Below are 27929 nucleotides of genomic sequence, written 5' to 3'. Positions count from 1 at the left end.
CACAATAATGGGCAAGTGGCTATTGTGTAGCAGTATTACCCTCCAGGGTGATGTCACAGCAGCTATTTTATGCCTGAAAGCTCACCTCACATTAGCTGTCACATGTTGAGTTATGGTGTTGTTCATGTCCATATTGACCACACTCATGTGTGATCTCTGTGTTCCTTTGTCCAGGGACCCATTGGCTAACATGACAGGTCTGACCCTTAGTGAGCTGGATGCATTTAAGAATTTGGTGGAGATCACAGGTACTGAACACAAGCGTGCACATGCATGTACACATTAACACACATATATACACACACACACACATGCACGCACACACTCACGCATATATGCGTACATGCATGTATGTGCACATAAACGGAATGCACATGCACACACACACACACTTACCCGCACACATGCACAAACACGCATAGCCATTCACACACACACACACACACACACACACACACACACACACACACACACTTTCTTTTGGGATAGCATTGATTCTGTATGCGTGTTTGTGTGTGTTTCTGTTCCCTTCAGGATATCTGTACATTGATGCGTGGCCAGCCAACTGGACTAACCTGAGTGTGTTTGAGAACCTGAAAGTGATCCGAGGAAGGATGCTCTATAAGTAAGTCTGTAGAACTGTCCATCGGTCTGTTCGTCTCCGCCATGTCATTACAGTATTATGTCTGTCTGTCAGTCCGCTGGCCAAGTCCGTCTGTCCACTAGTTTTGGTCTACTAATGTTTCATGAAGTCTGTCTTATATAATAATCATTTTTTTCTTTTTGTCTTGCCAGTCAATATCAATTATATCTATCTACCTGTCTCGCTGTCTCTTTGTCTATCTGCCTGCCTGTCTAGGTTTGTCCTCACTATATGTGTCCATGTTATATGTATGTCTGCCTGTCTGTCTGATCAAGGATCCCTTGAACTTTGGGTTATAAAAGCTAATGATTACCTAGTACAGCTGCCTGAGGCTGCAGGGTGAAATTGTAAATATTGCAGGTTAGTGGATGGAAATCTGTGCAATTGCTACTGGTATGGGGTTTTCTGCTTTCCGTTTTCTGTGTTTCTGTCAAGCTGTCTACTCTTTCACTCCTCCCCTTACCCTTCTTCTACCATCCTTCTATCTCCTCTTAACCCTGTTTTCGCCTTCAACATTTTTCACTCCAAAAAATAGATTTTAAATGTTCTAAATAACGGGAGCTCTCATACTATACCGATTTGCATTGTGTGTGGTGCTTGTATCGCGCTGTAACTAAATCTGCTGTTAAACTAAACTCACAGCATAAGTCACGCTGCAGAATATAACTTGACTAATAGCTGTTGGCTCACAGCGCAAGTGTCTTCGCCCATACTACTAAATGACTAAATGTGCTCCCTCCTCTCCTCTCTTTCCTTTTAGAGGAGTGTTCTCTCTGGGGGTCCAGTCAATACAGATCCGTTCTCTGGGTCTGCGTTCACTCAGGAGCATCAGCGGGGGTCTGGTCCTGCTCCACAACAACTCCCAGCTCTGCTACACCCAGGACTTGCCCTGGGGGACCCTGCTGCACCCCACCCAGGGGCCCCACCGAATCGTCAATGCCAACCAGGACCCCCAGGAGTGTGGTATGCATAACGCGCACACCTTCATGAACGAAAACAAGCAGCACACGTGCATGCACATTTTGTGGATGTCTATGTTTCTGTCTATGTGTGTATGGTGGTTGTGTGTTGAGAGGGAAGAAACATCAGCGTGTGTGTGTGCATTCATGTGTGTGAATGTTAGTATTTTCCATGTGGCACCAAAAGCTGTGTCCTTGGTGATCAGTGAAGTTTATTGAATCTAATTGAATTCTCCCTGTCTTCTCCTCCTAGTGGTGGAGGGCCGTATGTGTCACCTGCTGTGTGCTAATGGCTGCTGGGGGCCAGGGCCCAGCCAGTGTGTGGCCTGTGTGAAATTCCAGCGTGGGAAGGAGTGCGTGGAGGAGTGCGACATCTATCAGGGGTGAGAGACGGTCAAACAATCTGTCATACGCACATACACACGCGTTCTCCCGGCTTCTATGGCTGGAGAATAAGTCGGAGTGTGTGGAGGAGTGCAATATCTTTTAGGGATGATGGACGAATGGGATGCTTTTAGTAACAACTGTATGTTATGAAAAAGGTGCATTTTGTGCCATGAAATGCAAACATTGCTGTCTTTTGCTTCCACAAAATGGAAATGGTCAAAAATGAATAGGGAGTGTACTGTATGGCAGTGCAAATCGATACATATGTGGAAATGACAAGTGGATCAAGTGATAAAGCATTTAGTAAATCAATCGAAAACCTTTTATTGTTGAATCTGCCCTCTGGTTCCTTTGGTTGATCCAGACCAAAGCAGCTTGTACAGTATTACATGTTGACTACACTGGCGATCGCGCACATGTTGATTTTGTCCATCATGACACACAGGTTAAAATATCTAAACCAACTGTGAACCAAGTATATTAATTTAGGAGCATGTCGAAACACACATGACACATTCATGGACTTTTAGCTAGCTTGTTATGTCTAGCCAATTTGTCCTGGGAGATGAACATTGGGTTATTTTACCTGAAATGCATATGGTCCTTTAAAAAAAAAGAACTTTGTAGAATTTTGACCTGGAGTCATACAAAATTGTGTGTTTCTGTACTCCGACTATTAACACTAGAAAATCTGGGCGTTGAGCAATCCCGTTCATGAAACTGGTTGAGAGAATGCCAAGAGTGTGCAAAGCTGTCATCAAGGCAAAGGATGGCTACTTTAAAGAATCTCAAATATAAAATACATTTTGATTAGTTTAACACTTTTTTTTTTGGTTACTACATGATTCCATATGTGTTATATCATGTCTTCACTATTATTCTACAATGTAGAAAATAGTTTAAAAAAAATAAAAACCTGGAATGAGTAGGTGTGTCCAAACTTTTGACTGGTACTGCATCAAATCATTTTTATTTTAAAGGAAAATTGTATTAGCCCATACAGATTCTCTACATGGAGCAACAGATAGTGCCCCCCCCACCCCCCCAAATAAAATCTAAAGGAAGTTTATTTTGAGGTGTCTAATACCAAAGGCTAATACCAAAGTCTCTTTCAGATAATAATACATGTAATATAGATGATAATTATAATTAAATATTTATCAATAATACTATAGATACTCGCAGCTAAGAGATTGAGTGGTTAAAAAAATGTATTTTATAAAGCCTAATATGAAGCCGTGAGGGCTGAATACAATAGCAGCAAAATGCAACAATCAACTGGTAGAAAAGCAGCATAGAATTCTGGTACCGCGCGCAAAAATAACTGCCGTTGTAAGGGCCGTTCTAAATATTGTTTTACTTATGCTCCTGAAAACCAGTGAATAGATAAGAGAGGCGGGACTTGCAGCGCATCAAGCATCTCAATGAGAACCAAGTTGTGTTTTAGCGCCTGGCTACGCAGACACCTGTTGATGCGTGTGACCAGTGTGGATGAAATGATTGAATAACATGTATGTGTACATTTATTTCGCAATGCTTGCGCACGCAATATTTGGGTGTTAGCTATATTTGTTGCATGAGTGTTGGCCACAATCTCCCAATAGAACGGAATGATGTTTAAAAATACAAAAGAGAGACCAAGTTGCCATGCAACAGAGTAAATCAAATTGTATTTGTCACATACCCCGAATACAACAGGTGTCAACTTTCCCATTTAAATGCTTACTTACGAGCCCTTTCCCAACAATGCGGAGTTAAAAAGAAAATTTGCACAAAAAATAAAAGGAAATAGTAACACAAGGCTATGTACAAGGAGTACCGGTACAGAGTCAATGTGTGGGGGTACGAGGTAGTTGAGGTGATTGAGGTAATATGTACATGTAGTTGGGGTAAAAGTGACAAGGCAATTAGGATAGATAAACAGAGCAGCAGCAGCGTGTGTGAAGAGTTGATTGTGTGTGTGTTTTGTTCATTAGGACACACAATGGAAGATGTTAAACATTTTGCAACAGAAAACATAAATCCAGCCCTGGTAGTTCCTCCCTGTTTCAGTCCGTTTCAGTCTGTTTGGTGTCTACTGAACACAACCCAGCATTATGTAGCTCTGGTCAAAAGTAGGGCAATGTATAGACTGGTGCGTCATCTAGCAACAAAATGGATGCGAGCACAACTTTGGGGCAAAACAGACAGGGTTGGCTTCGTTTCAAAGGATTATTGACAACATGTGATCTATATTTTGTCTCCAAATGTTTATTGAAAACACAAAACAATTTGCACAATACGCACTTGTTGTCTCTCAAATACATCGCTACAGCTGTTGGTTAGCTAGCTAGCAAATTCTTGCCATATTAGCATAAACGTGAAAAAATAAGTCAAAACAAGATATGGTATCAAGAATAAGATACAACTAGCTTAAAGAGCCACCTACGATTTAAGGATCATCTTGAGATCATCTTGAGATGCAGGTAGAGTGTGTGGACTGTTTGTATGTGTAAATAAGGCGATGATTGTGATGATAATGATAACAGTGATAATGACTGTGACAATGGTGATGAGGACGATGTTGATGATGATGCTGATGATGATGTGTTTGGTGCAGTTCCCCGAGGGAGTTTTTCGACAGCTCCGAGAGAGTCTGTGGCGCCTGTCACTCAGAGTGTCGCCCCATCAATGGCTCTGCCTCCTGCCTAGGCTCGGTAAGACGTGTGTTTTCGTATATGAGTGGGTGTTTGTGTTAATTTTGTGTGTGTGTGTACACTATTTTCCTCTGTATTTTCATTTATGAGTTTTTGTGTGTGTTTTCATTTACAGTGTTGTGAAAAAGTATTTTCCCCCTTTCTAATTTTCTCTACTTTTGCATAGCTTTGATCCCAAATGTTATTAGATCTTCAACCAAAACCGAATAATAACATCGACGACCTACGAGGAAGATTAAACTAGCAACTGGGCATTAAAAACGAATATCTTATGCTTCACGGAGCCGTGTCTGAACGACGACATTATCAACATACAGCTGGCTGGTTATACGCTGTATCGGCAGGATAGAACAGTGGCGTCTGGTAAGACAAGGGGGGACTATGTATATTTGTAAACAACAGCTGGTGCACGATATTTAAGGAAGTCTCAATGTTTTGCTCGGCTGAGGTAGTGTGGTCTACAGCTTATCATGAGATACTCTATCTACCTAGAGTTTATCTGTATTTGTCGTAGCTGTCTACATACCCCCACTGACCGATGCTAGCACTAAGACCGAACTCAATGAGCTGTATTCCACCAAAAGCAAACAGGAAAATGCTCATCCAGTGGCCGGGGACTTTAATGCAGGGAAACTTAAATCCGTTTTACCAAATTTCTATCAGCATGTTAAATGTGCAACCAGAGGGGGAAAAAAACTCTAGACCACCTTTACTCCACGCACAGAGACGCGTACAAAGATCTCCCTCGCCCTCCATTTGGAAAATAACACAGAGCACCAGCTGTTCCGGACGACTGTGTGATCACGCTATCCGCAGCCGATGTGGGTAAGACCTTTAAACAGGTCAATATTCACAAGGCCGCAGGGCCAGAAGGATTACCAGTACATCTACTCCAAGCATGCGGTGACCAACTGCCAAGTGTCTTCACTGATATTTTCAACATCTCCCTGTCCAAGTCTATAGTACCAACATGTTTTAAGCAGACCACCATAGTGCTTGTGCCCAAGAATACTAAGGTAACCTGCCTAAATGACTACCGACCCGTAGCACTCACGTTTGTAGCCATGAGTGCTTTGAAAGGCTGGTCATGGCTCACATCAACACCATTATCCCAGAAACCCTAGACCCACTCCAATTTGCATACCGCCCCAACAGATCCACAGATGATGCAATCTCTATTGCACTCCACACTGCCCTTTCCCACCTGGACAAAAGGAACACCTATGTGAGAATGCTATTCATTGACTACAGCTCAGCGTTCAACACCATACTGCACTCAAAGCTCATCAATAAGCTATGGACCCTGGGACTTAACATCTCCCTCTGCCACTGGATCCTGGACTTCTTGACGGGCCGCCCCCAGGTGGTAAGGATAGGTAACAACACATCGGCCACGCTGATCCTCAACACAGGGGCACCTCAGGGGTGGGTGCTCAGTCCCCTCCCGTACTCCCTGTTCACTCATGACTGCACGGCCAGGCACGACTACAACACCGTCATTAAGTTTTTGCGATGACACAATAGTGGTAGGCCAGATCACTGACAACGATGAGACAGCCTATAGGGAGGAGGTCAGAGACCTGGCAGTGTGGTGCAAGGACAACAACCTCTCCCTCAACGTGATCAAGACAAGGGAGATGATTGTGGACGACAGGAAAAAGAGGACCGAGCACGCCCCCATTCTCATCAACAGGGCTGTAGTGGAGCAGTTTGAGAGCTTCAAGTTCCTTGGTGTCCACATCACCAACGAACTAACATAGTCCAAACACACCAAGACCGTTGTGAAGAGGACACGACAAAACCTATTCCCCCTCAGGAGACGGAAAAGATTTTGCATGGCATCCTCAGATCCTCAAAAGGTTCTACAGCTGCACCATCAAGAGCATCCTGACTGGTTGCATAACTGCCTGGTATGGCAACTATTCGCCCTCCGACCGCAAGGCACTACAGAGCGTAGTGCGTATGGCCAAGTACATTACTGGGGCCACGCTTCCTGCCATCCAGGACCTCTATACCAGGCGGTGTCAGAGGAAGGCCCTAAAAATTGTCAAAGACTCCAGCCACCCTAGTCATAGATTGTTCTCTCTGCTACCGTGCGGCAAACTGTACTGGAGCGCCAAGTCTAGGTCCAAGAGGCTTCTAAACAGCTTCTACCCCCAAGCCATAAGACTTCTGAACATCTAATCAAATGGCTACCCAGACTATTTGCATTGCCCACCCCCCTCTTTTACGCCGCTGCTACTCTGTTATTATCTATGCATAATCACTTTAATAACTCTACCTACATGTACATATTACTTCAATTACCTTGACTAACCGGTACCCCCTGTATATAGTCTCGCTATTGTTATTTTACTGCTGCTCATTAATTACTTGTTCCTTTTATTTCTTATTCGTATTTTTTAAACTGCATTGTTGGTTAGGGGCTTGTAAGTAAGCATTTCACTGTTGTATTCGGCGCATGTGACTAATAAAATTTGATTTGATTTGGTGGTGGTTGTGTGATGGTTTGGGGATCTTTTGCTGCCTCAGGTCCTGGATGACTTGCCTTAAGAGGGAACCATTAATTCTAGTCTGTATCAGAACATTCTACAGGAGAATGTCAGGCCATCTGTCTGTTAGCTGAAGCTGAAGCGCAGCTGGGTCATGCAGCAAGACAATGATCCAAAACACACAATTAAGTCTACATGAAAATGGTTCAAAAGCAACACATTTGAAGTTTCGGAATGGCCTAGTCAAAGTCCAGACTTAATACCAATTCAAATGTTGTGGCAGGACTTGAAACGAGCAGTTCATGCTTGAAACCCCACAATTGTTGCTGAGTTAAAGCAGTTCTGCATGCAAGAGTGGGCCAAAATTCCTCATCGGCGATGTGAGAGACTGATTAACAACTTCAAGAAGCGTTTGGTTGGAGTCATTGCCGCTAAAGGTGGCACAGACAGTTATTGAGTGTAAGGTGGCAATTCCTTTTTCACACAGGGGAATTAGGTGTTGCATAACTCTAATTAAATAAGTTTTTAAAAATGTGGTTATTTGTCAACTCAGTTTCCCTTTATCTAATATTAGGTTTTGGTTGAAGATCTGATAACATTCAATATAAAAAAATATGCAAAAACATAAAATCAGGAAGGGGCAAAAACGTTTTACTATATATGTGTTTTTAAATACTGTATGTGTGTGTGTGAATCTAAGCTCACTCTTTTGTCTTACCTATAGGGGGCCCACCAATGTACAGATTGCCTGCACTACCAGGATGGGGAGGTGTGTGTGGAGAAATGTCCCAGTGGATTGAAGGAGGAGCAGCACACTGTGTGGAAATACAGCAACGCCACGGGCCACTGCCTCTCCTGCAACACCAACTGCACTCTCTCGTGAGTGTACACACACACAAACTTAAGCAGACACACACACACACACAGATGTGACATGAGACATACACACACAAACACACAGGCATGTGAACATACACACACACAGGCATGTGATCGCATACACACACAAACTTAAACACACACACAGATATGACATGAGATATACACACACAAACAGGTGTGTGAACACACACACACACACACACAAACAGCCGCGTGAACACAAACACACCACCACTAAACTGCACAATGCTAATGCTGCTTTTTCTTTTTTAGGTGCACTCAGAAGGATGAAAGAGGCTGCCCCATCCATACTAAAACAGGGTAAGGTTTTCCATCACAAATATCTGTCATGTTCTGCAATACTCTAGCTGATATCCTATTGTCTCTTTTTCAATACGTTTATTTTTTTCTCCAAGCCACACCCGCCGCGTTGGTGCTGTTTCTCCCCTCTATCCAACTCTCTCCCATTCTCTCTTATCCAACTGTCAGTAAAAAATGTAATCTTTCATCTCTCCTGCTCTTTAACTGAAGTTCTCCAGTGTCATCTTTGAGCCTTTTGTCCTGTTTGTCTGAGGATTACTTCATCTGCTTCAATGCATTCACAAAATATTCACAAGGAAGCCAAGAGGTTTATGAATGTGTAGTAGCATTAATAAAAGTAGTAGGTACTTGATTAATGTGAATGTCGCTCTCTGCCTTTCCAGGCCGGGCACTTCGATCGCGGCTGCAGTGGGCGGGGCGGTGCTCTTCCTCATCCTATTGGGTCTGCTGGTGTTCTACCTACGCCGACAGAAACAGCTCAAGAGGAAGGAGACATTGAGGAGGATCCTCCAGGAGCATGAGGTGGGTGTGGGCACTGCCATGACACACGGGGGTGGCGCGAAGCATCATGGGGGTTGTTGTTCAAAAGACAGAATTTGAAAAAATGATTAATGCGAAGCTTGTAAATGATATCTTTGTAATATCAGTAGGTCGCTACTTGTAGAGATCATACAATATGTTAATAAGCTGTCTGTCTTATAGTTACAGGGGTTAAAGTTCTCTGTCACTGCGATGGATTTCCTTCATATGGATTCTTCTTTTTTTAATACATTGAAAAGTTTCATACGTGTACAAAATTATCCTCTTGCCCGAATAACTTTTTATTTTTTTTTATACATGAAAGGGGAGGTTAACTTGGCCCCAGACTATTTTTTTCTTCTACAACCCCTGTAGTTAATATGTTATTAGTGTTTCCCAGGGCATTATCAATGTCGTAGGTCTTGTTGTAACACAAAGCGTGATAAAAGTTTCAGTTCTAAGTGAAAGAGTCAGTGATTGCAGTTCTAGTTTTAACTGCAAGCTTGATGGGAGTCTTCTCTCTGTCTGTAGCTGGTGGAGCCTCTGACTCCCAGCGGAGCCCTGCCCAATCAGGCCCAGATGCGCATCCTCAAGGAGACAGAGCTAAAGAAGCTAAGAGTTCTGGGCTCAGGAGCCTTCGGCACTGTCTACAAGGTCTGTGTGCATGCATCTGTCTGTCTTTGCATTGTCTATAAGATACCCTCATACCAATCGAATAGTTTGAAATTTAATATAACATTGATGTCAACATCATTTATTGAAATTATAACTTTTTCAAAAGTTATTATGTTATTATAGCGTAATTATAATGTGAATATACTCATTCCAGGGGGCGTGGGCGCCTGATGGGGAGAATGTGAAGATCCCGGTGGCCATCAAGGTTTTGCGGGAGAACACCTCACCCAAGGCCAACAAGGAGATCCTGGATGTGAGTTTTGTTATCAACCCATCCTTCTTTTAATGAATTCTTACACACAGAATCTCACTGTCTTTCTCGCTCTTTTTCTCTTTCTTTAACACACACACACACACACACACACACATAGGAGGCGTACGTAATGGCCGGTGTGGCCAGTCCCTATGTGTGTCGTCTGCTGGGTATCTGCCTGACCTCTACAGTTCAGCTGGTCACCCAGCTCATGCCATACGGCTGCCTGCTGGACTACGTCCGAGAGAACAAGGACCACATCGGCTCCCAATACCTCCTCAATTGGTGTGTGCAGATAGCGAAGGTGAGGCTACGAGAGATATGATCTGTCCATCATTCATTCGTTCGTCCGTCTGCATGGGATCATAATGTCTATGGGTGAAATGCCTTATTTTGTGTGTGTATGTTTAGGGGATGAGCTACCTGGAGGATGTGCGTCTTGTGCACAGGGACCTGGCAGCACGTAACGTCCTGGTAAAGAACCCCAACCACGTCAAGATCACTGACTTCGGCCTGGCTCGCCTGTTGGACATAGACGAAACAGAGTACCATGCAGACGGAGGCAAGGTATGGCTGTGTGTGTGTTTTATATATACACTGAGTGTACAAAACATTAGGAACACCTGCTCTTTCCATGACATAGACTGACCAGGTGAATCCAGGTGAACGTTATGATCCCTTATTGATGTCACCTGTTAAATCCAGGCTAAGTTAGAGCTGCAATCTGACCTTGTTACCTTACAGAAAGCCGTGGTTGGTTTAAAACTTGTACTTAATGCGTGCAAGACTAAATAAATGTTGCAGGGCTGCCAATGTGAATTTCATTGCCCAATGACACAACCCTTAGTTGTGCCAATTTCCTGCAATTCTACATATTCTGACATGGCTTAGGCCAATGACCAGGGTGGATTTTTTTTATTTTATTTTTTACCACAGGTCAGGTGTATTTAGGACTACTGTTACTTTGAGTGTGCTAATATTTTTTGGGTGGTTTGACACTTTTTCAGACAGTAATTAAATGGGGTGACAGGAAAATGGGAGAAACATTGGGATGGTTGGGTGCAGGGATTGATCCCTGTTCTCAGGTGGAAAGCTGTATGTGACACGTGCCGGGGAGTGTTACCACTACACCAAAGCTCTGCACAGGAAATACTAATATTAATAGTTGATGGCAGTGTGTAACCAAATCATAAATTGTATTCTCCTTTTAAGGTAAGGACACAATCATTTTGTATTTTGGGTAAACTATCTCTTTAAAATAGGGTTGAAAGAAAATCCTGCTTGCTCTCCAGGAGGGTTGGCCACCCCTGATGTTTCCCAAGGGCTGGGTGTTTAAAAATGTTCTTGTAATAACAATTCATTTCTCAAAATCACCCAACATTCAAGAAAAGTCTAATGAATATCAATATTCAGGTGGTTTATGCAGACTAGTTGAAGATCCTTGCCATCATCTTATTCTACATATACAAAATATGTGTTTATGAGTTGTGAGTCCCCCTAAAATGTCAAAAATATTTTTTGATTCCTGGAGCATTCAATATCCAATGCTTATTTGTATGACATATTCAAAACTGTCCATGAATGGCTGAAAAAATACATAGCCTTATATAATACATTTTCAAAGACACAAGTATGCATATCAGATTTCAAATATGTGATTACACCTGCAAAATTGTGAAAAATCGAATCAAGAAGTGGAATAATAAAATAACTGGGGAATAACAGTAATGTTCTTGCTGACAAGCAGAGTAATTACCCTACAGTATTGCCCAATGTAAAAAAATAAAATTAAAAAAAGTGAATTGTTCCACTGATCAGACTAAATAAAGTAAAGAGATAATAAAATCTCCTCAAAACAAGATTACATAAATCTGCCCCTTCACCCTATCCAAATAATGTTTCTATTTATTGTCCCCCCTCTAAAATTAAACAACAAAAAAAGTACACTTTTTTGTTCACAACCTGTTTGACAATATGATTTTCATAGTTACAAATCAGGTCACCCTACCAAACTTCCCTGCTAAAACATGCTCTAGGTCTGTCTGCTGTCTTTTCTTTGTCACAGCCTAAATGCCAATCACCAAACCAGGGGACTAATGCAAATTTGGATGACATGCTGTCAAAAGGCGGCATTCTCCAATGGGGCAGGGGTAACAGCAATTACATTTTGTCGACGTTGTACATTGTCAGCACTACCGTGCTGCTATTTTTACCGTTTTATGAACTCAGAGGATAACGTTCTCTCTCTCCATTCAGTTCCACTCTAATCTTGATGGGCGTTTCTTTAAAACATTCATCCAATCCCCTTGATCCCTAACATAACTAGACCAATCATATGCTTCAATAATCTGCGGTTCACAGGGCTGTGGCATAGCAGGACAATGATAGAGGTTCCGGTCGTGATGTTAAATACGAGGCGCAGATGCTCCGATTTCAAAACAATTTGGAGCACAGTTGAAAGTTAATGCGCTTACTATAATGGACTAATTAGAAAACTTAAAGCAGTTTTCAATGCGTGAGATAATCGAGGTGTGCCGTGAGAGCGTCAAATGCATGTGTCTCACGGCCAATGCGTGAGAGTTGGCAGCTCTGATGTTCTTTTAGTTCTCGCAAGAATGTTTCAGATGGATACATATTTATTCATTGGATTGTTCTAGGGCTGGAACCAGTTTGTGTTTTTACTTTACCTTCTATAATGGTATTTCAATGTTTGTTTTGTTAAATGTGACATGCAACTCTGGCGCTTGTAATGTCCGTTTTTTAATGGTTTACTCCATTTGCTACTTGAATCGTTTTCTCCCTCTCCCCCTGCTGCTTCCACACCAAGCTCTGCCCTCTGTCACTCAAGGAGAGAGCAGTTGCTCAACCAAGGTGTAACAAGCACATTCTTACCATTAATTCTGCAGTCTGCATAGTCATATGCTGGTGTTGGTGACAAGGATGCTGCTTTCTACAAGCATTAACTACATTATTATATATCATTATCTATAACTACATTATTAGTTTGTGTATCTTACTGTCTGCTAGTTTGTCTTTTCTTAGCAAGTTCTAGCTAAAATAAATTGTTAGCCGCTAATCGCTAGTTAGATGATGTAATGAGTCAGCGCAAAAGTAGCTAGCTAACGCAGCCAGGTTGTTTGTGCAACGGTATCTACCAAATCAGAGAAGAATAGACGAAGCATGAATATATTAGCTAGCTACATGAGGTAAGAAAACATGTAATGTAACCTCTAATTAGAGTCCCCTGGAAACACTGACCAAAACTTTGGTTTCTACCCTGTCAGTAATTCCTCCCTGGTTTATTCATTCATTGTCATGTCAAACAACAATGTATTCAAGGTGCTGCCCACTATATTCCAACTATAGAATTAGATAAATCATTCTATTTCCATGATTCCAACAGTTCACCAATTAACTAGGCCTAGATTTTTTTTGCCCATATTATGCAGCTCTGGGGTACTGTGTGGAAATAATAACGAAGTGCAGGAAATCCGGAAATGTATGAAAATGCAGAAAGTTATTTTGGTTTGAAGTTGGATTGAACAGTATAAAACATTCAGAATAGAGAAAGTCTCATTGAAATCACTTATAATGTATGTTTCCACCCTAGGGTCATGAACTTCTCATAAATGTATGTAAAACCTTTATTATTCATAAACATAAAATAACACCAAATACTGTAAAATATTTGAAAGATATAATGATATGAAATTTTGTCCATATCACCCAGCCCTAGATGATTCTCCCATTTATCAGGTTCCCACCTACAAATCTGCACATTTGGATTAACAAATACTTAATGTTTAAAAAACAAATATGGATGAGTTAGCTTTTTAACTAAGATTTTAAAGTGGGCTTCTTTTTAGAAATAGATCTTCCCTCTCCCTAAATTGAAAATGATACAGTCAACTTTCCTGCCAGTTCATGATTATGGTGACACCATTTGAAAATATGGTGTATAATCTGAGCTCCTAGAGTGTGCTGATGCAAAAATATTTGGTGACACCATTTACCAGATTGCAGCAGGCACTACTCTTAAACTTTGTATGCCGTTTACCATAGCGCCATTCATTTTATCAATGGTGACAGTCTTAATACTTAATACCACTGCATCCTGTATCTAAAGGTGGGCTGGTCCTCGTTGAAGTCCTGTCGATCAATTTATCACTCCCTTTTTGTTTATAAAGCCTTACTACACAAGCTTCCAACTTACCTAACTTTGTTGTTAAAGTTTAAAAAATATATGAGAGAACCAACCCTGAGTGGGTTTGGTAACTTGAGGTTTCTCAGGTCTCTACCGAATTAGGTAAATCTGCTTTTAGTTTTAATGCACATCATTGCTGGAACCAACTGCAAAATACACTGCAATTGGATGCTCTGATGCCGCTTGGGCAACTTAAAATATTAATTGGGGAACTATTTGCGGAGGAATATTGCTGTTTTTCTTGATTGTTTGTTGTGCTATATTTTACTTTGTTTTTGTACTGATCGGATTTTTATTAGATTTTGTCTATGAATTGTATGTGCAGGGCTCCCTTGAGAAAGAGACGCTGGTCTCAATGGTGAATCCCTGTTTAAAAAAAAAAAAATGATGATGGGGAGGAGACGGGTTAAAGAAGGAATTTTAAGAGTCATGGATTGTGTATTTGTGCCATCAGAGGGTGAAGTTTTGTATTTTATTTAACTAGGCAATGGGAAAGACAAAATATTTAAGTGCCTTTGAACGGGGTATGGTAGTAGTTGCCATGCGCACCGTTTTGATTGTGTCAAGAACTGCAACACTGCTGTTTTTTTTAAACGCTCATCAGTTTCCTGTGTGTATCAAGAATGGTCCTCCTCCCAAAGGACATCCAGCCAACTTGACACAACAAACTGGGGGGGATCCCGTTGGCCCCGATGCTTTGAGACTGTTCTGAGGGCAAAATGGGGTGCAACTCAATATTAGGAAGGTGTTCCCAATGTTTTGCTCACTCAATGTAATGTATCTGTGCTCTTCAGGTGCCTATTAAGTGGATGGCGTTGGAGTCTATCCTCCACAGGAAGTTCACCCACCAGAGTGATGTGTGGAGCTACGGTCAGTCTAGACACTTCTAACCCATCTTGATACACATACTTAATATATAAATAATGCCACTAAGCATTTAAATATTCACTAAGACAGCAACGTCGACTGTACTATTTCAGACTCAACAGTACCTCTGTACATTTGTGGGCAATTAAAAGTTAAGTCGTATAGGCAGAACAATTGCCATAATGCGTATGCATCAAGGCACTCTATCGAATAGCAATAGTTTGTTTACAAAAACCTCTACCACAGGTTTTAGTGCCCACAACTGTTTATCTATAGCTCTGAATAAAGTCAGCAAACTGAGTGTGAGAGATAACATTTAATTGGCTGCCATGTTGGCACCAAACATTCAAAGACTACCTTCTAGTTTGAATAGACTGTTATTGCCATAATATCACACATGACAAAACAACAGTTTATTATAGAATACTACAGTACTTAGTGTAGAATACGATACTACACACTGTAGTATCCCTCGATCATGTGTAGTACTTACTATAGACTGTCGTAGAATATTACAGTAACTACTACAGTATTATCTGCAGATATACACTGTAGTAAAAATTACAGTAATGTCTGCAAAAACACTACACTTTTTTAACTATAGTAAATGCTAAATTGTTGAATTTGCGTATACCCTGCCAATTCCCCTCCCTCATAATCACAATTTGTGACACCCATAAGTGATAAACCTACATGCCAAATATAGACCACATTGTGTTCCCTACAGGTAATAGAACTAGGGAGCAGAAGCTCTGAACTATCCATTCACCCCCTAGTCCTACCTACCTAAAGGTTAAGGAAAATTTGCTCATTTAGTATTTCTCCTGAAGGAGAAAGCCTCCACCTCTATGTAAAAGATAATACAACAAAAACACTATAGTAAATACTACATTTATTTCTGCAAAAACACTACAGTAAATACTACAGTATAATACAGTCTGCAAAAACACTACAGTATAGAACATTAACCAAAAATACTAAAGTGAATATACAACAGTAAAGTCTGCAAAAACACTACAGCATTTATACCATATTACACTATACTGTTTTTTAATGTTGGATGGAGCATTTGGAACCATCTCTATCTGCAACTGTATCTCTCTATCTCATTAGGGGTGACTGTTTGGGAGCTGATGACCTTTGGGGCCAAGCCCTATGACCTGATCCCGGCACGAGACATCCCAGAGCTGCTGGAGGGGGGCGAGAGGCTCCCCCAGCCCCTTATCTGCACCATTGACGTCTACATGATCATGGTCAAGTGTAAGTGGCACTGGAACCTTAGCGTTTCTTCCATACTAACAAAATGGGGGGTTCCCTTTAAGAGATGACCTCTTAGATGGGCGGTTCACCCCAAAATCAAAGTTTGTAGACACCGCTCATATGCCTAAACTCCAAATAAATGGAAAAGACTCATCTATTCAAGTCTTTTTAAAAAGCGCAACACAAATTAAATGTATTTCATTGATTAGTATAGTTCAGACCTGTGTCTGCGTTTGATACACAGGCTGGATGATTGAACCAGACAGCAGGCCTAAATTCAAGGAGCTGGTGACAGAGTTCAGCGCCATGGCACGAGACCCACCTCGCTACGTAGTCATCCAGGTGTGTGTGTATGTCGGTGTGTCTGTTGTTGTCTCTGTGTATGTTGCGGTCTGTCTGTCTGTGACTGGGTGGCTGTGTGTGTGCATGCTTGTAGACATGCTTGATGTGTGGATATTGTTTGCCAGTCTGTGAGATGAGTATGAGTGGAATCTGTGTGCATGTGAGTTTGTTTGTTCAAATACATGTAGCCAAACTCTCACCATCTGTTTGCTTACCAGCTTACTTTATTTCCTAAATCATTCCTTTCTTCCTCTCCCTCCACCTCCTCTTTCTCCCTCCCTCCCTTCTCTCTCTCCAGAATGATGACAAGATGAGTTTGTCCAGTCCGGTTGACAGTCAGTTCTTCAGGATGCTACTGGAGGAGGAGGGAGCAGAAATCAGAGACCTGCTGGATGCTGAGGAGTACTTGGTGCCCCAGCCCAACTTCTTCAGACCCCAAGCGGAGACCTCGGGCCCCAACGGCCCCTCACGACACCACTCACACAGGGTCAGTACTCAACTCACTTTGTCCTCTCTGAATTATTTTCTCTGCCTTTTCCTCCCATTTACCCGTTTCTTCTGTCCTGTTTGTCTTTGGAACAATCACTTACCCTCTACTTGCTACCTCTCCTGTTCTTCCCTCATTTAATTTCCTTCTCCATCTTTCCCCCTCCTCCTGCCCCTTCCCTCTCCCCTTTTGCCTCTCCTTCCCCTAATAGTAAGTTTCCTTGATCTACTCTCACACACACACACATACACTCTCTCTCTCTCTCTCTCTCTCTCTCTCTCTCTCTCTCTCGCTCTCTCTCTCACACACAAACTCTTCTTCCACCCCCTCAGAGTACGGACCAGGGATTGGACAGCGAGCCCTCCATGGCGGGCGGCCCGAGAAGCATGTATTCCTCGGTGAGCACCCTGGGGCGCAGCCAGTACCCCACTCTGCCCATGGGGGCCAGCGCCATCTCCAACGGGCCCTGGAACCCCCATTACCCCTCCCTCCTGGCCCGCACCACCTCACACCTCTCTACGGGGGGACACTCGGACTCTGTGTTCCTGGACGGGGGTCCCGATGACGCCCCAGCGAGCCCCGGGCGCTATTGCAAAGACCCCACCTTCCCCAATGGAGGAGAGAGCGACCTGGAGACGGATGGACCGTCACCGATGCATCATTATAATCATCTTAATCATCACTCGCTGCCCCGTAGGGGTAATGCGTATAATCATAATCACGCGTTACCAGGTGAGTTAGGTCAAAGACAGTACACAATAGACTTGTGCTGTTTTGCCTGGTCCAAAGGAACCAATGGATAAGCAGTGGTGTGAAGTACTTAAGTAGAAATACTTTAAAGTACTACTTAAGTAGAGTTTTGGGGTATCTGTACTTTACTATTTATATTTTTGACAACTTTTACTCCACTACATTCCTAAAGAAAATAATGTACTTCCCATGGGGGCCAGCGCCAAATAAGTATATATAAATAAGTATATATAAAACCGAAGACTTTTAGACTTTGACTCAAGTAATATTTTACTGGGTGACTTTCACTTTTACTTGAGTCATTTTCTATTAAGGTATCTTTGCTTTTACTCAATTTTGGCAATTGGGTACTTTTTCCACCACTGCGGATAAGTGCAGTGGATAAGTGTAAACTTACAACCTTGCATCTGGCACTCTAGGCAAGCTCAAGCAAATGCTCAAGTATTTGAAGGGAAAAAAATTGTATTTGAGCTCAGGTCTGAATATACACATTCATCTACTTATACGTGGTGCTGAAAAACATCTGTGCAAGTCATAATCAGTCTTTGAGTGTTGTCCCTATCCTATTAATTTGTCATTCACGTAATATGGCTGTGCCTACACCTGTACTTCTTTATGTTCAAAGACTACCGTATAAATATAATTAAATCTGTATATCTCTATGTGAAACTACATATCTGAACTATTCTCCTCTCCTCATTCTCCTCCCCCAGAGTACATCAACCAGGAGGTGCAAGACCTCCGGCCGGGGGCCGTCGAGCGCCCCAGCACCCTGCCCCGCAAGGGGGCAGCCGAGAGGCATCGGCACCTCCCCAATGGCCTGAGCTCGGGACACAGCGTGGAGAACCCGGAGTACCTGGTCCCCATGATGACCTCCGGCTCCACCTCCCCTGCCTTCGACAATCCCTACTACCTGGACCTGGTGGCTAAGGCTGTGGCCGGAGGGGGTGGTGGTGGGGAGAGGGATGGGGGCCCTAACCCTCCTCCCAGGCAGGTGAATGACTTTGTGACGCCCACGGCAGAGAACCCAGAGTACCTGGGCCTAGCAGACACCTGGAGCGGCCAGAGAGAGCACACCTGATGAGACTGACAGGAAATTTATGTGAGGAGGCATGAACCTGGGTTACAGACAGGTGATAGGGTAGCTACTGCTGTAGAAAAGAAGGAGAGGGGGAGGGATGGACGATGGGAACGAGTGTGTGTGTGTGGGATGCAGGGGTATGTGAGGACTGTGTGTGCCTGTGTGCATGGATTTGAGAGAAAATGCATTAAGAGTGAATGCACGTTGAGTGTCTGAGATTAAGTTAGCATGAGTGGGGAACTAGTGTGTGATCGAGTGAATGGAGGTGTACTGTTTGGAGTAGCACTCACAGGACTGTCAGCCAGAGGATGTCCAGCTTGTATCTCCTGAAAACCTGGGGTGTTACACAACACCACCCAATACAATGTAGCATTATCGGAGGGACGTTATTATTAGCGTGTGTGTGCTGAACTTGTTTCAACGCGCACCAAGGTTTCTTTCTTCCTTGTCTCCCTACGGTAGCACCTCAATGTCAACATTTTTAACACAGCCTCGGAAACAACACTGGGTACTTTGAAGGTCGAGGAAATTCACTCACCGGAAATAAACAGTTCTCAAATCCTGACTATATGGTACTACTAGCAGGCAAAAGACAGACAGCACCACAATATCTAAATATTTTAAGTAATCTCATGATAAATGGGAGAATTATCCAAGTAACACTGGACTAGGGATATAAAATTTGAAATATTTTAGTTTTTAGATTAATTTTATTGAAAGTTATCATTCATGTTTGTGTGGTATATTGTCATATTTGTGCGTGAATCATTATGTGAGTGTCTGATTCCCTTATCCTTTCCTTCTTGTAATCATACATATAAGACATTGCTCGTCTTCCCGGTTTTATGGGGGGAAAATGTACAACACACTAATATGTGTGGGGCTTCAGACAAAAACAACCTAGTTGGCAAAACTGGTTGAAATGTATTTAACCTATTTTAGCAAGGAGTCCCATTGAGACCAAGGTCTCTTTTGCAGGGAAGCCCTGTATATGATGTCTTTTAAAACCATTTTCCCCCACTTATATGCTTATAAGGAAGAAGTTTAATATTCTGGTGAGCAGCTCGAAGACCTGATGGGGCTCGGTACAATCAAAGCCATTTTGTTTGGCCAAGAGAAGGGCTTTGCTGACCATCTGACCGACATCTGTACCCCATGAAAGAAATACATTATGCATTTAGAAGACAGCCATTGTGGCCAGAGAATACATGTGTTCATTAATGTGGCTTTAAAATGGTAGATTGACATATAGAAGACCAAGGGGGTTTGTGTAAACTTGGACTTTGTGCAGTGTGCAATGTTCTTGATAAGTTCTTACAGCATACCAGTGACATTTCTGGGAAAAGGTACTACTGTACGAAGGAATTCCAGGTTTCCAGCTGAATAGGGGAAAACCACATTGGCAAAAGTTTCACATTTTCATTTGAAAAGGTTATTTGTGTTTTAATTTCAGTTGCTTACAATGCAGTATGTGCAATACATGCACTGCATAACTCCCAAAGTTTCCAAGATGGGGTCCAGTGTTATTCTTCCACTGTGTCCCAAACGTTGTGATCATGGACGCCCAAGAAAAGTGAAGATTGAGTTCTAATACTACGGTTGAATATTTTGAGAATTTGGTGGCCCTGAAGTTGGAAGAAACCAATGTATTTTTATTCTTATGACACATGTTTTTATTCTTGCTGAGTGTGATTCTGAAGAGGGAAATGTGTCCCTCGTTGTTTTTGATAATCAATGCATTGATCAGATTCCTCTGGGCAACAAGCCCACACTTCTAGTTAATAATCGACCGCATTTTTTAAACGGCGATTTCCATGTTAAAGGCCCAGTGCAGTCAAAAATGTGATTTCTCTCTGTTTTATACATATTTCCACACTGAGTTTGGAATAATACTGTGAAATTGTGATATTGCCCTTTTAGTATAAGAGCTGTTTGAAAAGACAGCCTGAAATTTCAGCCTGTTGTGGTGGGATGGAGTTTTTGCATGCCTACCAGGCAGTAAGTTAGTTAATAGACCAACAAGAACGAGTTCCAAAATTCTGCCAATGACAGCTAGTTTTCGGTTTTCCCCTCCCCACTCAGACCACTCCCAGACAGCCCTAGAAAAAATATTGTTTGAGAAATTGCTATTTGCTAAGAATCTATTTTTGTTTATTTTTGACCATTTTAATTTTGACCATTTTAATTGAAAACAATCACAGTAAGGTTCTAAATTGTTACCCAGAAATTATTTAATATTGTGATAAAAATGGCTGCATTGGACCTTTAACTTCTCTGGCTGTGAGGGGGATACTGACAAGTCAATGGAGCCATTGTTTCTTTATGGACGTGTGGGAAGATCAATAACTCTCCTACCAACTGTCCCCTCCACCACCAGTGAACACGTTTCTGCTTTGAAAAGAGGGCGAAATCCTGGGTTTTCTGGTGTGAAAGTTTTGGAGTTGGCATGGAGGGAGGGACTGGGAACTATCCACCATTTTTGAATGGGGTTGTATGGGGAGGGGTTGTATGGATTCATAGACTTTTAAACACGTGACCTAAAAGGAATGAATAACTGCAACGCTTTCGACAGGAAATCACCATTTTGCCCCTATTCAGCCAAATGTTTGTTCCCAAGATCTATATTGGTTCATCATGGATTAAGGTGCTTGCACATTTTTTTTATGAGAAAACACTCCTGGAATCCAATGTACTTTGCAAGTGCCAATTAATCTTTGCTGGTTAGTTTCCTGATAGTGACCAAACAATGAGTTATGTGTGTCATTGTCGGGTGGGGATGGTTAAAGTATTAGATTTTTTTAATGACTTTAAAAAAAACTTTTCTTCCCTGAGGTATTGGCAACGGCACTAGCCACATTTGCTTTGGAATCTTGTTGTCCTCATATGGGTAAGCTTAGAATTTTAGCCGCTCATAAATGTGTTGCTTTTGTTTCTGAAGCATTTGGGATGTCTTAACAAATTTGATAGATATTGATTATACAACTCCGAAGTTACGGCCAATAGCTTTTCATACAACCAGCAGTTTTGTACTCGTAGAATTTAGACGAGCTTTGTCAGCAGTTTCTGATGAGCCATTGACAGATCTCATATCGTTTATTTTAGATTTTTACATACAGTATATTGACAGTCATTCCCTTCCACGTGCTGTAAAAGTTTCATGACTCTAGGACCAATCAAAGTCATTCAAAATACCTTGAGGTTCCAAAACTATAATAAACATTTTTTTTGTTCAATTCCTGAAAGTTAACTTTTTGGAGATACAAGGTTTTCCACTGACGATATGAGAAATCTGGGGCCTATTAAAGAGTTTAGTGCTATTTTACAACGCCAGAGATTTCAGACAAGGGCAAAAAAAAACTAAACTTGGAGGTGCAACCACACAACTCCAGTCCTCAAGAGATACTTACTCCCATCCACATTGGTTAATTTAGACTTGGGAAGCCTTAATCAGTGGGCTCATCAGCCAATCAGCCACTAAGTTAATCACAGAGGTGCAAGCAATCCAAGCTGACCCTTCAGGACTGGGGTTCCCTCCCCCTACATGAAGTTCTGCACTCTGACACTGTATCTGTGTACGTGTTTGAGATCGACTACATTGCTGTCGGAGACTGCAGACTGACTGATCTACAAATCAACTTGCATCCTAAATGACTACTCATTATGATTTTTGGATAAGTCAGTCTGCAGTTGCTAACTGCAATGTAGTTGATCTAAAAAAAAACACACAATTTCAACAGCCTCTACCCTCCCCAAGTCTCCCCTTTATAACAAATTAATGTGAGGATGGGACCGCAGGTGGCATTTTGTACTTTTTCTTGTGAATATTTTTATATACAGTACCAGTCAAAAGTTTGGACATACCTACTCATTCAAGGGTTTTTCTTTATTTTTACAATTTTCTACATTGTAAAATAAATGTGAAGAGATCAAAACTATGAAATAACATATGGAATTATGTAGTAACCAAAAAAGTGTTAAACAAATCAAAATATATTTTAGATTCTTCAAAGTAGCCACTGCCTTATGACAGCTTTGCACACGCTCAACCAGCTTCACCTGGAATGCTTTTCCAACAGTCTTGAAGGAGTTCCTACAAATGCTGAGCACTTGTTGGCTGCTTTACCTTCCCTCTGCAGTCCAACTCATCCCAAACTATCTCAATTGGTTGAGGTCGGGTGATTGTTGAGGCCAGGTCTTCTGATTTAGTACTCCATCACTCTCCTTCTTGGTCAAATGGCCCTTACACAGCCTGGAGGTGTGTTGGGTCATTGTCCTGTTGAAAAACAAATGATAGTCCCACTAAGCGCAAAACAGATGGGATGGCGTATCGTTACGAAATGCTGTGGTAGCCATGCTGGTTAAGTGTGCGTTGAATTCTAAATAAATCACTGACAGTGTCACCAGCACCACACACGCAGAGATCATCCGTTCACCTACTCTGCGTCTCACGAAGACACAACAGTTGGAAACAAAAATCTCAGATTTGGACTCATCAGACCGAAGGTCAGATTTCCACCAGTCTAATGTCCATTGCTCATGTTTCTTGGCCCAAGCAAGTCTTGTCTTCTTATTGGTGTCCTTTAGTAGTGATTTCTTTGCAGCAATTTCACCATGAAGGCCTGATTTCACGCTGTCTCCTCTGAACAGTTGATGTCGAGTTGTGTCTGTTACTTGAACTCTGAAGCATTTATTTGAGCTGCAATCTGGGGTGCAGTTAACTCTAATGAGCTTATCCTCTGCAGCCGAGGTAACTCTGGGTCTTCCTGTCCTGTGGCGGTCCTCATGAGAGCCAGTTTCATCATAGCGCCTCAAAGTTCTTGACATTTTCTGAATTGACTGACCTTCATGTCTTAAAGTAATGATGTACTGTCTTTTCTCTTTTGCTTACTTGAGCTGTTCTTGCCATAATATGGACTTGGTCTTTTACCAAATAGGGCTATCTTCTGTATACCACCTCTACCTTGTCACAACACAACTGATTGGCTCAAACACATTAAGAAGGAAAGAAATTCCACAAATAAACTTAACAAGGCACCCCAATTAATTGAAATGCATTCTCGGTGACTACCTCATGAAGCTGGTTGAGAGAATGAGAGAGTGTGCAAAGCTGTCATCAAGACAAAGGGTGGCTACTTTGAAGAATCTCAAATATAAAATATATTTTGATTTGTTTAACACTTTTTTGGTTACTACATGATTCCATATGTGTTATTCATAGATTTGATGTCTTCATTATTATTCTACAATGTAGAAATAGTAAAAATAAAGAAAAACCCTTGAATGAGTTGGTGTGTCCAAACTTTTGACTGGTACTGTACATTGAGGGTTTGTTCGATTGGGATGTTTCCTACCTATCAGTGAGCCAAAAAAACATGACGTAAACATCCACCATACTAGCAAGGAAGAAAATAAAAGCTTTTTGTAGCAAATATGGTTGTATGTGTAATAACCATGCAGCTATGCTGGCTACAGTGCAAAGAGGAGTCCATATGTAAAAAAAATATTTTATGAAGAAAATGTGTATTTTTTATGTAATGATTGGTTATATACACTACGTGTGCCTTAATACATGGAAAACATACTTCAATATTTTGTGTCTGTGTGAAATGCATTCTTAAAACAGAATAAATAAATATTGTGGTAAAACATGGAATAACAGAAATTCTAAGAATTACACTTTACTAACCAAGCTTTTAGATTTAAGTCAGAAGTTCGTATCAATTGATCTATAACAGTGCCTAAAATAATTACTTAAAGGATAGGTTCGGTATTTTAGACATTGCAGTTATATTGTTTCTTACTCCCAAGGGAAACTGTAATCCTCGGTTCGTATTTCTTAAAACAGCCAGTACTAACTTCAGCTAACTTTCGTCACTGCTAACCAAAACCATTGGGAGTAATGGGGAAACCATGCAATCATATACAGTACCAGTCAAAAGTTTGGACACACCTACTCATTCAAGGGTTTTAATTTATTTTTACTATTTTCTACTTTGTAGAATAATAGTGAAGACATTCAAACTATGAAATAACATACATGGAATCATGTAGTAACCAAAAAAGTGTTAAATAATCCAAATATATTTTAGGTTCTTCAAAGTAGCCACTCTTTCCCTTGATGACAGCTTTGCACAATCTTGGCATTCTCTCAACCAGCTTCACCTGGAAGGCTTTTCCAACAGTCTTGAAGGAGTTCCCACATATGCTGAGCACTTGTTGGCTGCTTTTCCTTCACTCTGCCGTCCAACTCATCCCAAACCATCTCAATTGGGTTGATGTCGGGTGATTGTGGAGGCCAGGTCCTTCTTGGTCAAATAGAGCTTACACAGCCTGGAGGTGTGTTGGGTCATTGTCCTGTTGAAAAACAAATTATAGTCCCTAAGCGCAAACCAGATGGGATGGCGTATCGCTGCAGAATGCTGTGGTAGCCATGTTGGTTAAGTGTGCCTTGAATTCTAAATGAATCACCGACAGTGTCACCAGCAAAGCACCATCACACCCCCTCCTTTATTGTCTTTATTGCCTTTATTGTCTCCCAGATAGCAGGATAATTAGGAATACTGAGGCCTTGGCCTGGAGGTACAGAACAATCTCTATCTCGGTGACACGCACCACATTTTATCTATGGAATGCCAGCTGTAGGTTTTTAGGCTCCTCTCAGTTCACACAGACATTTAATAGAACATAAATGTCTCACTGTTTAGTTAAGTATATTATCGTCAAATATCCAACAAATCAGGTAAATGTAATTTTTCTATCACAACACGCAGTTAGTCATCTGCCCAGTACAGTTGAAACTTGGATTAATCCGTGAAGAGCACACTTCTCCAGCATGCCAGTGGCAATCGAAGGTGAGCATTTGCCCACTGAAATCGAACTGCAGTCAGGTCAAGGCCCTGGTGAGGACGACGAGCACGCAGATGAGCTTCCCTGAGACGATTTCTGACAGTTTGAGGAGAAATTCATTAGTTGTGCAAACCCACATTTTCATCAGCTCTCCGGGTGGCTGGTTTTAGACAATCCCACAGGTGAAGAAGAAGGATGAGGAGGTCCTGAACTGGCGTGGTTACATGTGGTCTGCGGTTGTGAGGCTGGTTGGACGTACTGCCAAAATGTGACAGAGAAATTAAGTATTTACCTGATTTGGTTAATATTAAATCTAATAAAATGTCATTCGTCACATACATATGGTTAACAGATGTTATTGCGAGTGTAGCGAAATGCTTGTGCTTCTAGTTTCGACAGTGCAGCAATATCTAACAAGAAATCTAACAACTCCACAACAACTACCAAATAAACACAAAGGAAAGGAATGGAAAGTAAAGGAATGGAAAAAGAATATAAAAATACATGGATGAGCAATGACAGAGCAGCATAGGCAAGATGCAATAGATGTTATACAGTATATACATATGAGATGAGTAATACAAGATATGTAAACATTCAAATTAATATTGTAATTGCCAACCATGTATATAGTAATGGTTGGCAATTATATGCTTAACAATAGTAAGACATATCTATCCTACCAATGCTGTGCTTCTGAGGAAGATTGGTTCCTCTCTTCCATGTTCACTCCCCATAACTGGTCTAGGTGTGTAGTCAAGTACATGGGATAGAGATAAAGTTGAGGAACAGAATAGACCTGTATTGTTCCCAATCATCTTTGCTTCTGACTAACTTGGTCACACGGCATAAGACAAAGAGCCTCTGAGTGACCACAGATCTTCAGTCCGTCCTGTTCTTTTACTATCTACCAAGTCTAACGTCTGCTTCCAACTCACACCCTCAAACACGTAGATCCCCTGAACGCAGCTCACTTTCCAGATCCCAATCACCTGAATTCTAATCACCTGTATGTCATTATCACACGCTATTTAGTTCAGTTATTTGCACCCCATCACTGTGAGGTATTTTTTGTTTTGTGTGACACGTCTTTCTGAGCTCTGTTTTTCTCCTCCCGTGTAGGATAGTTTTTGCCTGCCTCACTAACGACGCCTTTTGCCTATTCCCTGCCTGTACTTTAGCCTATCGGATTTCCTGTTATATCTACTTATTGCCTGATCTCCTGGACTACGCTACTAGCCTTTTCCCTGCCTATACTGTGCCCTTTTGGACCCCCTGTGTATGACCTTCTGCCTGCCCCTGGACCCAGGAACCTGCCTCCTCCTGTGGTCCTTTGCAGTAAACACCTGCTTCTCCCTGCGCTTGAAACCAGCTCTCTGTCTCCACTCATGTTCATTACACCAAGGGCACAGCTTTATGGAGATATTTTTTAACAATTATTTCACCTTTATTTAACCAGGTAGGCCAGTTGAGAACAAGTTCTCATTTACAACTGCGACCTGGCCATGATAAAGCAAAGCAGTGCGACAAAAAACAACACATGGGATAAACAAAAGTACAGTCAATAACACAATAGAAAAATCTATATACAGTGTGTGCAAATGGAGTAAGGAGGTAAGGCAATAAATAGGCCATTGTAGTGAAGTAATTACAATTTAGCAAATTAACACTGGAGTGATAGATGTGCAGATGATGATGATGTGCAAATAGAAATACTGGTGTGAAAAAAAGTAAATAAATAAAAACAATATGGGGATGAGGTAGGTAGTTGGATGGGCTATGTACAGCTGCAGCGATCGGTAAGCTGCTCAGATAGCGTTGTACGAGATCTTCAGTTTCTTGGCAACTTCTCACATGGAATAGCCTTCATTTCTCAGAACAAGAATAGACTGATGAGTTTCAGAAGAAAGTTATTCGTTTCTGCCCATTTTGAGCCTGTAATCGAACCCACAAATGCTGATGCTCCAGATACTCAACTAGTCTAAAGGACAGTTTTATTGCTTCTTTAATCAGCACAAGTGTTTTCAGCTGTGCTAACATAATTGCAAAAGGGTTTTCTAATGATCAATTCGTCTTTTAAAATGATAAACTTGGATTAGCTAACACAACATGCCATTGGAACACAGGAGTGATGGTTGCCGATAATGGTCCTCTACGCCTATGTAGATATTCCATAAAAAATCTGCTGTTTCCAGCTACAATAGGCATTTACAACATTAAAAACGTCTACACTGTATTTCTGATCAATTATATGTTATTTTAATG

At 41.6% G+C, this 27929-nt stretch overlaps 1 protein-coding gene across 1 annotated transcript in view; it reads left to right on the top strand.

Moving 5' to 3' along the window:
* Positions 1-22051, top strand: part of erbb2 (erb-b2 receptor tyrosine kinase 2) — a 43936-nt gene extending 21885 nt beyond the window's left edge. Inside the window, exons 10-27 of the mRNA XM_038991567.1 lie at positions 175-248; positions 535-625; positions 1404-1606; positions 1856-1985; positions 4589-4685; positions 7902-8056; positions 8333-8380; positions 8764-8902; positions 9431-9553; positions 9729-9827; positions 9946-10131; positions 10239-10394; positions 14826-14901; positions 16012-16158; positions 16403-16500; positions 16799-16987; positions 17320-17719; positions 18451-22051. Of these exons, the coding sequence (XP_038847495.1) occupies positions 175-248; positions 535-625; positions 1404-1606; positions 1856-1985; positions 4589-4685; positions 7902-8056; positions 8333-8380; positions 8764-8902; positions 9431-9553; positions 9729-9827; positions 9946-10131; positions 10239-10394; positions 14826-14901; positions 16012-16158; positions 16403-16500; positions 16799-16987; positions 17320-17719; positions 18451-18818 (2779 nt within the window). The 3' untranslated portion in view covers positions 18819-22051. The remainder of the gene's footprint in view (positions 1-174; positions 249-534; positions 626-1403; positions 1607-1855; positions 1986-4588; positions 4686-7901; positions 8057-8332; positions 8381-8763; positions 8903-9430; positions 9554-9728; positions 9828-9945; positions 10132-10238; positions 10395-14825; positions 14902-16011; positions 16159-16402; positions 16501-16798; positions 16988-17319; positions 17720-18450) is intronic.
* The last annotated feature ends 5878 nt before the right edge of the window (positions 22052-27929 follow it).

Source organism: Salvelinus namaycush, chromosome 4 (genome assembly GCF_016432855.1).
Source record: "Salvelinus namaycush isolate Seneca chromosome 4, SaNama_1.0, whole genome shotgun sequence".
Classification (NCBI taxonomy): domain Eukaryota; kingdom Metazoa; phylum Chordata; class Actinopteri; order Salmoniformes; family Salmonidae; genus Salvelinus; species Salvelinus namaycush.
Note: the sequence above shows the minus strand (reverse complement) of the source record. Positions and strands in the feature narration are given on the sequence as shown.